We start from the raw sequence: 12697 nt of genomic DNA on the forward strand, positions 1-12697 counted from the left end.
TATATATTTCTCATTAGATTTCATAAATAAGAATATACTAATATATTCCCATAAAACAAACATATACTCATATATATTTTTATTAATTTATAGTCCATACACCCACATTTACTTTATTAATATATTAATAAAACTTAGGCAGTCGCGGTATTTAAACAAAGATATTAAAAAAATATTATTATTTTTTGAAAGATTAAAAATACTAATTAAAACTGATCACTCGTTATAGTTACTAAAATGGATCCCGTGTTACAATTGTACACTCCAACGGGTTTTTTATTGATACATTTAAAAACAACAGAAAAAATTGAAGTATGATTAATCATAGTATATTATAATTATTTTGTTTGTTTTAGTATTGACGATATTAAAAAAGTGAAAATACATTTCACAAATAAACATATACTAACATATTCCCATATAAAAACATATAGTGAGATGTTTTTATTAATATATAGTCCATACGCTCATATATATATATTTATCAATATATAGTTCCCATTAGATTTCAGAAATAAGAATATACTAATATATTCCCGTAAAACAAACATATACTCACATATATATTTTTATTAATATATAGTTCATACACCCACATATATTTTTTGAATATATTAATAAAACTTAGGCAGTCGCGGTGTATAAATAGATATATTAAAAAAATACTAATTAAAACTGATCACTCGTTGTAGTTACTAAAATGAGTCCCGTGTTACAATTGTACACTCTGATGACTTTTTTATGATACATTTTAAAAAAAAAAAACAACGGAAAAAATTGAAGTATGATTAATCATAGTATATTATAATATTGTACTTGTTTTAGTATTGACGATATTAAAGAAACTAATAAATGAAAATACATTTCATAAATAAATATATACTAACATATTCCCATAAAAAAACATATAGTGAGATATATTTTTGTTAGTATATACTCATTTGTATTAAATAAATATATACTAACATATTCCCGTAAAAAAACATATAGTGAGATATATTTCTGCTAATATATACTCATTTGTATTTCATCAATGTATAGTTCCCATTAAATTTCAGAAATAAGAATATATTTATATATTCCCATAAAACAAACATATACTCATATATATTTTTTCCCTAAAAAAAAACTCATATATATTTTTATTAATATATGGTCCATACACCCACATATATTTTATTAATATATTAATAAAACTTAGACAATCGCGGTGTTTAATTAGAGATATTAAAAAATACTAATTAAAACTGATCACTCGTTGTGTTACTAAAATGGGTCTCGTGTTACAATGGTACACTCCAACTGGTTTTTTTTAGTGGTACATTTAAAAAAAAAACAGAAAAAATTGAAGTATAATTAATCATAGTATATTATAATATTTTTCTTGTTTTAGTATTGATGATATGAAAAAAGCTAATAAATAAAAATAATCATAGATTTTATTTACTAATATGTTTGAGTGTGAAAAATATTAATATGTGTCATGTGAAAAAACATAATTAACGCATTAAATAATAGTGTTATCGTAAAATACAAAATCATATTAGGAAACTTGTTAGTAAAACCTAATTGAAAATTAGTAGAGAAAATGGAGTTGTAAATAAAGAGAGAAAATGAAAAAATGAAGAAAGTTGGTAAGAAAAAGATAAGAGAGGAGAGTGAGATTGAGAGAGAAAAGTTTATTATTAAAAAATAAAAGTGAAAGAAAAGTTTGTTATTAAATAAATAAAGATGAGAGAGAAAATATTATTATTATAAATAAAGAAAGATGAGAGAAAAAAGTTTATTATTAAATAAAGAAATGTGAGAAAGTGGGATGAGAGAGAAAAGTTTATTATTAAATAAATAAATGTGAGAAAATGGGTTTTAGTAAAGTGGGTTTTGATAGTGGATTTGACAAAAATAACCCTAAAGTTGTAAAGGAAAAAGTTTGAAAGAAAATTAGGTATGGGTAGTTAAGTAATTTTGGTAGTGTCTTGTTTTTATATATTGTAAGTAGATAGATGCTAAAAATGGTGCATTCAATGAATTGAAACTTTAAAAAGTAATAAATTTTTTCACATAAAACTTATCAATTATTTTTATTCTTGAATTTTTAATCAGTGTCCTAAAAATACGTATTAACAAGACCCTTTTTACAATTATCCCACCTCGTTTTTATATAATTTTTTCTTCTCGTCATGCTACATAATCCAATTCACACATTAAACACTCCACACACAACACACGGTTTACAATCACATACATAATCCAATTCACACATTAAACACTCCACACACAACACAAGGTTTACAATCACATTTACGGTTTATCTTTTCTTATAATGCAGGTTGTAAACAAATATGTTTATTTAAATTATTTTATATTTTCTCAAAGTGCTGATTGTAAACAAATATATCTACATTATTTAAAATTTTGTAGACGCATGCACAAATCCTTCAAATCTTGCACGGTACACTATTCTTCTCTATCATCAGATCAATTACTTAAATATACCAAGGGTTTGACAAATTTACACGTTTGAGTTAAAAGTTAAATGAGTTGACATAGTTAAAAGACTGTGATTCAACTATAATAAAATAGAAAATACTAACATAATAACTAAAACTTTATTCACGAAATAGAATATAAATTAGGGTCATATTAACTCATGCCTTTAGGGCATATATTAAGGATTTCATAAAAGGTAAATATTTATTACAAAACATTAATTTTCAATTTCTAAAACAATAAAATGACACAATTTCCTAGATAAAGTTTCCACTTCAGATTCCTTAACATGTGCTCGAATGGTACAAGTTACCATTCCGCTATAAATTAAATCCTTGATTATAAGTAGTATTCAATTAATAAATATTGCTCACTTTGGTATTAAATTTAAATAAAAAGTCAAAAGTATTTGGTCTAAATTTCGATAAAATACATTTGATTTTTTTGATATTTTTAAGACATGAGAAAGTGATAAGAGAATCACCTTAAGGAAGTTAGTAAACATAGCACCAAAAAAATAGATTAGTTATTGACAATTTTAAAATTTTGCTTAAACAAATGTAACTTTATGCCTCAAATTATCGGATCACGCAAGTATTTGATGTGTAAATTGTGTGGGTATTGTAAAATGCGGAGTATTTTTTGCATTCATAGCATGAAATAAAACCGTTTGAAAGGAGGCACCCATGAACTTGGGTCTCTCCCTCTCATACACATATTACCATAGTTTTAAAAACCGGATCGGACATCGACTCGGTCAAGGTACTAGGTCACTGAGTCATTGGTTGAACCATTGAGTCATTGGTTGGACCGCATGACTGAACCGTATTAAACCGGATGACTCGGCAGAATGACTCGGTCTCTATGAAAAACTTGTTCTATGATTTTATCTTTATTATTGAGTCGGATGATTCCTTCTATAAAAATATTTGAGTGCCATGGTACCTATTAAATAAAATAAATTAACATTTTTTACTCATAAAATAAAGTAACATAAGACAAATATTATATGTATATGGATTAAGTATTATTTTTTTTACAACACAATAAAAAAAAATTGAATGGTAAAAACAAATAGACAAGAACGATTTAATTAGTTTTTTTTTAGAGAAATTATGATTTGGTTAATTTAAAATTATTGGTTGTATTATTTAAACTCCACTCCTCACGGCTCGGTCTTCTTAATAATAATAATAATTAAATACTACCTCCGTCCCTAATTATAAGACCCTTTTGAGAATTTTTTTTGTCCCTTTTTATAAGACCCCTTTGCTATTTCCAACTACATTAATTATTTCTTTACATACATGCCCCTATTTATTATACATCTTTTTCTTCAATAAGCAATAAATAACATGTTGAAAACATAAACCAACCCTCTCTCTTAAGGGATAAAATTGTAAAACCAATAGTAATTACAAACATATTTAATACAAATATCCACTATCTTAATTCCCGTTATTTTTTCAAAAGGGTCCTATAATTAGGGACGGAGGTAGTAAATGCCAAATTGAAGCATACATCCTTCGGTCACAAATATAAGCGAAAATTCATATTTTAGATTCATTCAATAAATGATGTATGTTGTCTACAATGAAGATCACATACATCATTTATTGAATGTATCTAAAACATGAATTTTTGCTTATATTTGTGACCGGGATGGTGTAAGTCATAAGTCATAACCCTACTTTTCTCAATGGTGTTGCAGTGCCTCCTTCCTTTACCAGTTACCCTCATCTCCTATTCTCTCTAAAACAAAACCTGCATCTCCTTCCCTTACTAGATCTAAATTATTTCCACCATTTCCGTACTGTTAACGAGTTGATTTGTTTCAAGAATCGTACTGCAATCTTCTTCCTACTGCTGCTGGATCTCACCATCTTCTTTCTCTGTTACTTTTGTTTTAACGATTGAAAAACACGTTGTGCATTGAACCGGTTCGGTTCACCAAACCGGGCCGAGTCACTGGTTTCTACGATTTTTCCCGAGTCGCGCCGGTTCAACTGCACGACCGATCCATTAAGCAGACTGAACCGGTCATACCTCCGGTTCACGGTTCAACCGGTTTGACCGGCCGATCCGGTCCGAGTTTTAAAACTATGCATATTACTAAAATTATGATGCAATAACACAAAATAACATATTCTGTTAAAAAAAGTACACAATTATATCTAAAAATATCAATATTTTTAAAAAAAAATCTAAAAATATAATAAAAAATTTTTAAAATTTGCAAAAGACTTTATATCCTCCAATTGGTTGACCTTAAAAAATGTCTAAGCATTTTCATTTTTGTCAACTCAGCAGTTATAAATTTCTCTATCTATCAAATAGATTTTGCACACATCTAACTACGTCAATTTCGCATTCAACACTAATTAACACTAATAATGATAATTCCAATTTATCCACAAAAAATGAAATAATGGTAGTAATTAATTAATTAATTATCACATCCTTCATTAATTATGTCTAGGGTCAAATCTTCTAGACCAAAAGAAGAAACGAAACGCTAAACGTTAATTAAACATTTAAATTTAAACTAAACTATAGCATCATCACCATCTTCATCATAAACTATAGCAACTAAACACATAAACAACTTTAAATTTCTCTCTCTTTGAGTGAATGAAAGAGAAACAATATGAAACTCTCAACATTGTTACAGAACCGCCGGAGCAACAGCATCAAAGAACCGCCGCTATATGAATCCTCCGGCGACGTCACCGGAAAATCTCCGTTAAGCTCTTTCTGGCTTTTCCTCCATGCCGCCTTCTGCCTCATCAGCCTCGCCTTAGGATTTCGTCTCTCTCGAATCTTCTTTCTGCTTCTATTCTCAACTTCCTCCACCGTTCCGTTCAACTCCGGCGCCGGCGAAGGTGAAATCTCCGTTCCAATCCGTGTTCGTTCTTCCCTCACTGTGAATCCGATCGCCAACGTTGAGAATCCGGTGGAAAAAGTAGCTCCGGTGAGCCGTGTGGTAGTCGGCCGGCACGGGATCCGAATCCGTCCGTGGCCGCATCCGAATCCGAATGAGGTGATGAAAGCTCATAAGATAATTGAAAGAGTTCAAACGGAGCAGAAAGCGTTGTTCGGAGTTAAGAACCCTAGGACGGTTATTGCAGTTACGCCGACGTATGTGAGGACGTTCCAGAAGCTTCACTTGATCGGTGTGATGCATTCGTTGATGCTTGTGCCGTATGATCTGGTGTGGATCGTGGTGGAGGCTGGAGGAGTGACGAATGAGACTGCTTCGATTGTTGCCAATTCAGGACTCAGAAGAATTATTCACATTGGGTTTAATCAACGGATTCCGATTTCGTGGGAGGGTAGACATAAATTGGAAGCTCGAATGCGACTTCACGCTTTAAGGTATATTCCAATTTTGGAGATATTGGTTGACTTTTTTTCACTAGTTTGCGGATAAGGAATAATATTGTTCGTTATATGTGTAGTATCGACATTTCTGATCAAAGATGGGTCCAGTGTCTGATACATGTAAGTGTCTTACACCGTGACACAAGACTAACACATGTGATTACATTCAATTATATCATTTTCTCAAATTATTATTGGTGTCAATATGTTAGCGTCCAGGGGGAGTATGAAGTATTGTTCATGAGCAAAAAACAACATGTTCATTGAATAATTAATGTATCTGGTCACATTTATAGACCAGATACATTAGTTATTCAATGAACCTATAAACTTGTTTTTTGCTTATAAATGTGACAGGAGGGAGTGGAGAATATAATAGTGACCAGAGGGAGTAGTTCATTATAATTGACAAATATAATGTTTATTTCCACTCAAATGATTTTTTAGTTTGTCAATATTATTGTATGATCTGAAAATTTAGTTGATTGATAGGTAAAACAATTGATTGTTTGCAATGTGGTGGAACAGAATTGTGAGAAAAGAGAAGCTGGATGGGATTGTGATGTTTGCGGATGATAGCAATATGCATAGTATGGAGTTATTTGACGAAATTCAGAGTGTGAAATGGATAGGGGCAGTTTCGGTTGGAATACTTGTTCAGTCTGATACCGATGAATCTTCAACCTCACTGAAGGAGGAGGCACCGCCAATGCCAGTACAAGGTCCTGCTTGTAATGCGACAAATCATTTGGTTGGGTTGCATACATATGATTCCTTAAAATATGCAAGGAGAGGTGCAATGTACATAGGTGACAGGGCACCTGTGATACCTAGGAAGCTTGAATGGTCTGGGTTTGTGTTGAACTCCAGGTTGGTTTGGAAGGATTTTGATGATAAACCAGACTGGATTAAGGATATTAATGCGTTAGATGGAGTTGATGAAGATATCGATAGTCCACTGTCTCTGCTGAAAGACATCTCTGTGTTAGAACCACTTGGGAGTTGTGGACGCCAAGTTTTGCTTTGGTGGCTGCGGGTTGAAGCTCGCACAGACAGCAAATTCCCACCTCAGTGAGTATTCTCTTGATTTATAATATAGTGCTTACCTATGGCTATTATAAAATATTCTTGAATCAGTATAAAAAAGAAGTATTTCTAGCTTTTGGTGATTCCTTTTTATCATATGGAAATCTGGGTGGCATAGCATTTATTTAAATTAATTTGTCCACAAGATGAAAAGTAGAAGGCAAATGCCTATGCATAAAACTTGGAGTCTTTAACAATTTAGATTCTAGAACATATTCAAGAGATTTAAGTATGTTTGGTAGTGTGGTAAATCAGAGAATATACTATTTGATTGGTGTTTCTGCGGCTAACATGAACCCATCCGCTTGCTTGCATATGCAAAATCAAGCACCATGTGATTTTAAGATTCTGTTTGTTTAGTTGTGTGTTTGCAAACTTGAATTTTGATGGTCTTGATTTTGTGAAATTAATTTTAGTTGAAAGTGAATTTGAAATGAGTAATTCATGTCTCGGAAGTTCTATCTAAAAAGTAAGTCTTCTGGGAAACTTTGTATGAAATTATAAACGAAACGCAAAAACTGCGTTTTTCACTTTTAGTCTAATGTGTTTTTAGGAGAAAATAATTTTTGCTTGACAGCATCCAAACGTCCAAACTCAATTTAAAACCCTCATTTTACACTCACAAATGTGGATTCAAACATGCACAAGTAGTTCTTTTGAAGCACCCGCTAATATCATCTAGGTCAGAGTGGTTTGGGCTATGCAGGACCTAGCTTACTAAGCGAACTGCTGCTAAATTGGGTTGATCTGTTGTAGACATCAGATGTCATTACATTTTCAGGAATCAGGTCAATTAGGGATGCAATGTTGTTGACTTAGAAAAATACTCACATTTATATATGAAATTATTACATTTTCAGGTCAATTAGGGATACAGTCTTGTTGAGTTGGAAAAATATTCAAATTTATATAGGAAATAGCTATAATGAAAGGGAGAAACTGAAAGACTATATTCAGAAGGTTCTAAAAATTCTGTATAAATCTTTCTTTACGTGAAAAGGTTGATTCAATAGAATCTGTGGAATGAAATCAAACTTTCAGAAGTCCAATTTGACACTCCAATTGTCTGAAATCATTAGGTGTTCTATATGGATACAATTACTAATTTGAAGCACAGCTACTATTTTGAAGTATCCTTGCGACAATGGTTGTGCCACAAATAAGAGTATTCCGAAGTAAAAAAATAAATACAATGAACTGTGATCCAAATGACAATGAAAAACTGTCAAATGCGATATTGCATTTGTGTGGAAACCAGAACTTTTTTAGCAACCTTTCTTTTAAAAATATAGTATGTACATGTTCATTAAAATTACACGAGAAGTCTGAGGATTGTAATGAATAACCAAATTCGCGCGGGAAGTCCTAGGATTGTAATGGATTTGTCCCACTGAGAAAAGACAAAGTTTTGCTAAATGATGTGGATAAGGTTCCTCTTTTTGCGGCGGTATTTCAATTTTCTGTTATGTTTGGTTACATCAGAGGTTTCTTTCTATGTTTGAGAAAGGGGTTTGGGATCATACTTTTACCATTATAATTTAGAGCAATCTCATTATTTGAATTAAATATTGCTACTAATATTACTGATAATTTATAGTATTTGAATTATTAATTGTCAATATGGTACCCAATCAAAAAATACAACATGAATCTCTCAATCTGTAATCTAAATCAAAATTAATAACAATCCTCATTTTACCATTCAATTAAATACTACAAATTAAATAATCATTAATCAATTAAAAAGGTTACTTTATTTATATAAAAGTATCTCGTTCCCTAGAGATATAAAATCCAAAAATGTTTGATGTTATCAAGCTCAATTCCTTTTTTTTTTCCTTCCTTTCTTTCATATGTTTATTCTCTTTTCTGAATACTCTATTTACATGTTATTCTTTGACTTGTAATTTTAAATTTAATTTGAATAAAGGAACTAACCTAAGAATGAAAGAACTATAGAGTACTAATCATTATTCATTCAAGACTAATTCATAATCTTTTGACTTTAGTATTGAAACCAAGATTTGTTTGTAAGATTTACCTGAGGTTTATAGTTATACACATAATTTACTTTTGAAACAGAAATTTCTCAAATTTATGCTTGAATCGTATTGAATACATTTGCAATCATACTTGTTACACATGCAACACACAGGTCAATAAATTAGCGGTTATGTATACATGTTCCTGTTATTTACAAGGGAAGTTTAAGGATAGTAATGAATAACCAGATACAGTATAAGTATCGTACAAAGTTGAGAATAACTTTAGTATCATACAAAGTTGAGAATACTTTTTATTGGATTTGTCCCACTGAGAAAAGGCAAAAAGTGTGTAAATTTCATGGATAAAGTTGCTTTTTTTGCACCTCTCGAAGAGGGTGCAAGGGGAGGATATTTCAATTGTCTGTTATGTTTGGAGGTATCTAAGGTTGAGAAAGGGGTATTGGATCCTAGTTTTATCATTAGAACAAGCTCAGCATTCCTGCTTGTCAATCCATAGCTTTGGAAAAATGTCATCTGCCCTCTAGCATGTGTGTGCACACATGGATGTGTGATAGAAGAGGGATTGGTTTATTGTTAGATATACAACGAACCTCTCTTAGATCTTGTATTAAGACTAATGCCCAAGATCAAAAGGTGTTAGGAACCCAAAGAAAAGAAAATGAAAAATTGATAGAGAGCCAAAACAAATGGATAACTTTATTGAATATTAGATAATAGGAGAAAGATCTCTCCTTCAAGGCTTTTCCCCTCACAACTGAGCTATGGCTCTGTTTAACTCATAGTTTTAGATAATAGGAGAAAGATCTCTCCTTCAAGGCTTTTCCCCTCACAACTGAGCTATGGCTCTGTTTAACTCATAGTTAACAGATCTACGTTCCGTCTCCCTTCTACGGTTCTACCCTTAATCATATTTTAGCTCAAGCACCCGTCTTTTAACTGACATGTAACAAACTATTGGGAATTTTTATAAAAAGGCATCATTAATGACTTAAGTGACCTACTATGTATTTTCTTGGCTTCGGTTCTTCATTAAGGGTTTGTTTCACAAGCACAATAAGCTAGCTGATAGCTTATAAGATTATAAGCTCATATGACTTAAAAAGACTCGTTTGATAACCGTCATTTTCTCACGAGCTTATAGCTTATTTTTATTAGCTTATAGTGTTTCTTGATAAGTTAATTCAAGCAGCTTAAAACTTGTAGCTTATCGTATTTTCTCTCAAGTTTACATTTATCTTAATTGAAAAAAAAATTAAATACTATTAATTAAACATTTTTTATGTAGTTTAATATTTATAAGCTAGTTCAACCACTAATTTTACCAAACACTACAATTTCAATAAGCTAGGTTATAAGCTATCAACTTGCCCCTATAAGCTTTTCCGCTATAACCTAGCTTATCAACTATCCACTATTTTTAACTAAACAGAGCTAAGCCATTTGGTATTTCTTCTGGCTTCTTAAGTACTTATCTACCAACTAATCCCTCACAAACGGAAGCCATTGTGTAAAATGTTCTCTGAAAGTCATGAAGTTTATTTCGTCAAATCAAAGTAGCTTTAACATCATGGCTTTTCTAAAGCATTATATTTTGAACTCTTATTCGTCAAGTTCCTGTGTTTGTAATTTGTCCTCCAGCAAATATAATCTGGATATGCATCTTCTCAAAACTTCAAGTATACTATCATAGCATGTTTTCTGTACACACTCCTGACCATTGGATGCAATTTCTTGCAGATGGACAATTGACCCTCCTCTGGACATCACTGTCCCCTCAAAACATACTCCATGGCCAGATGCTCCTCCTGCGATCCCAATTAATCAAAAGGTGCTAATTGGCACACAAGAGCAGACGACCAAACATTCTACGAAGTCTAGATCATCCAGACCCAGGCGCAGCCGAAGTAAGAGAAAGCATGAGACTAAAGTGATAGGTGTGCAAGCCTCTACACTTTCTGAGCAACACTGAGATGTCAATAAATGCAACTTTAGGAATACATACTGTGTCATGGTTACAAAACTGCCAGTGCTGGCCCTCATTGACAAGAATCTGGATTCTGGATCGAACAAATGAAGAGGCTGATTTTCTTACTGGATACATACTTGTAAACTGGGTTTTACCCTACATCATGTAGGCTACACGGGCCAGCAAATGTTCATTTGAGTCTGATTCACCAAATTTTTTCATACTGATTGTTTTGCTCATTTTTGTTTAGGGTGATGATATATATTCTGTTCACATGAAGCAATGTCATATTTGTTTTGCAACATTTGCTTCATGGAAGGGAGCTTGTAAAAGTTTTCATCGGTTGTAATTGTAATACAAGTTCTTTTCAATAGGAGTATATAGTATTTATTTTTTTTTTCACTCTCTTTGGTCTCCTTGGTTTTTCCATAACATGAAATTTCATCTATCTGTCTATTATAAGAAAGTTCTCCACCAATGACACACGACAAATTTTGCCCATCTATTTTTCATGTGACTTAAATGTCACAGGTTCAAGTCCTGGAAACAGCCTATTGTGTAAAACAGGGTAAGGCAGCATACAATACACCAAATGGTGGGACCCCTTCCCGGACCTTGCATATGCGGAAGCTCTAGTGCACCGGGTTGCCCTTTTATTTCTCGCCATTTTTCCATACATTACATGTAATAATTTTTTTAAAAGTTAATTTCTCGCCATCCCACTTAATGTTACCCAAATCACTCCTTTTGTAACATTTTCATCACAGGTATACAATTTTGCAAAAGATCTTTTGTTGGAACACTAGTTAAAGTCTAGTGAAAAAAATTGGAAAGAAAGAAAACACTATGAGAAACTAGTGTGTGGGTATGTGACTTAAAAATGTCCCACATTGGAGAGTCACCCCAACTAGTAAGTGTTTATATAAGGGTGGGGTGACCTCCAAGGGTGTGCCCTTGGGGTACCCATTTTTGTGAACGGGTGAACGCTTACAAAATACATATATCACACGCGCGACGACGACGCCGTCCGACCGGCTTGGGCTTGGGTCGTGGGTTGGAAAATTGATATATATTTTTTTGTCACTTGAAAATGTTAAATGGGTCGTGGGTTGGAAAATTGATATATATTTTTTTGTCACTTGAAAATGTTAAATTAATTAATTAATTTTTCATTATACGAAAGCGTTCGCGTAACAAATTGATGTGTTACATTTCGACCCGATCCAAACCAGTATCCAGAAACTTCCGGATATTTCCAATTAAGAAAACGCGTTTGCTTTGCTTAAGGATTAAGCAAACTTAATCCCCAAGTCACGCGTAAAACGCGTTTGCTTAAGGATTAAGCAAACTTAATCCCCAAGTAATTCTCGCGAACTCTGCCTATAAAAGGAGAGCTCCCCCCACTCATTCTTCACACCAAAATCTCACAGTTGATGCTTCCTGTGCGATTTTCTTTCTTCTCCCTTCGATTTTAAATCGTTCTTCTTCTTCTACTCCTTTCTGTCCCATCGGTTTCGAATAGAGCGGTTACGTACCGTATCGAGTGGCTTCGATCAAACGATTGAACCATACTTTGAGGTGTAATTCTCGAGCGACTATATACTGTGCAGTATATACTCGTAACAGTGATCTGGGCTGTTTTATCCTGGAGACGGCGTGGTTGTTAGTCTACCTTGCACAAACTAGGGTAGTGCCGCGAAACGTCTTAAAGAAAGCGACCTGGTCGTGACTCACCCAGTAATTTCGTTCGGTATAATTTTTAAAACGA

At 32.6% G+C, this 12697-nt stretch overlaps 1 protein-coding gene across 1 annotated transcript; it reads left to right on the forward strand.

Moving 5' to 3' along the window:
- The first annotated feature begins 5053 nt into the window (after positions 1 to 5053).
- LOC146901094 (beta-1,4-xylosyltransferase IRX14-like) lies at positions 5054 to 11331 on the forward strand. Its single transcript, XM_085734027.1, has 3 exons — positions 5054 to 5865; positions 6400 to 6942; positions 10701 to 11331. Exons 1-3 carry the CDS (start codon positions 5138 to 5140, stop codon positions 10930 to 10932), a joined length of 1503 nt encoding a protein of 500 aa, XP_085590153.1. The 5' UTR covers positions 5054 to 5137; the 3' UTR covers positions 10933 to 11331.
- The last annotated feature ends 1366 nt before the right edge of the window (positions 11332 to 12697 follow it).

The sequence above is a fragment of the Medicago sativa genome, chromosome 8 (assembly GCF_051527215.1).
Source record: "Medicago sativa cultivar Bolivia chromosome 8, Bolivia_mono, whole genome shotgun sequence".
Classification (NCBI taxonomy): domain Eukaryota; kingdom Viridiplantae; phylum Streptophyta; class Magnoliopsida; order Fabales; family Fabaceae; genus Medicago; species Medicago sativa.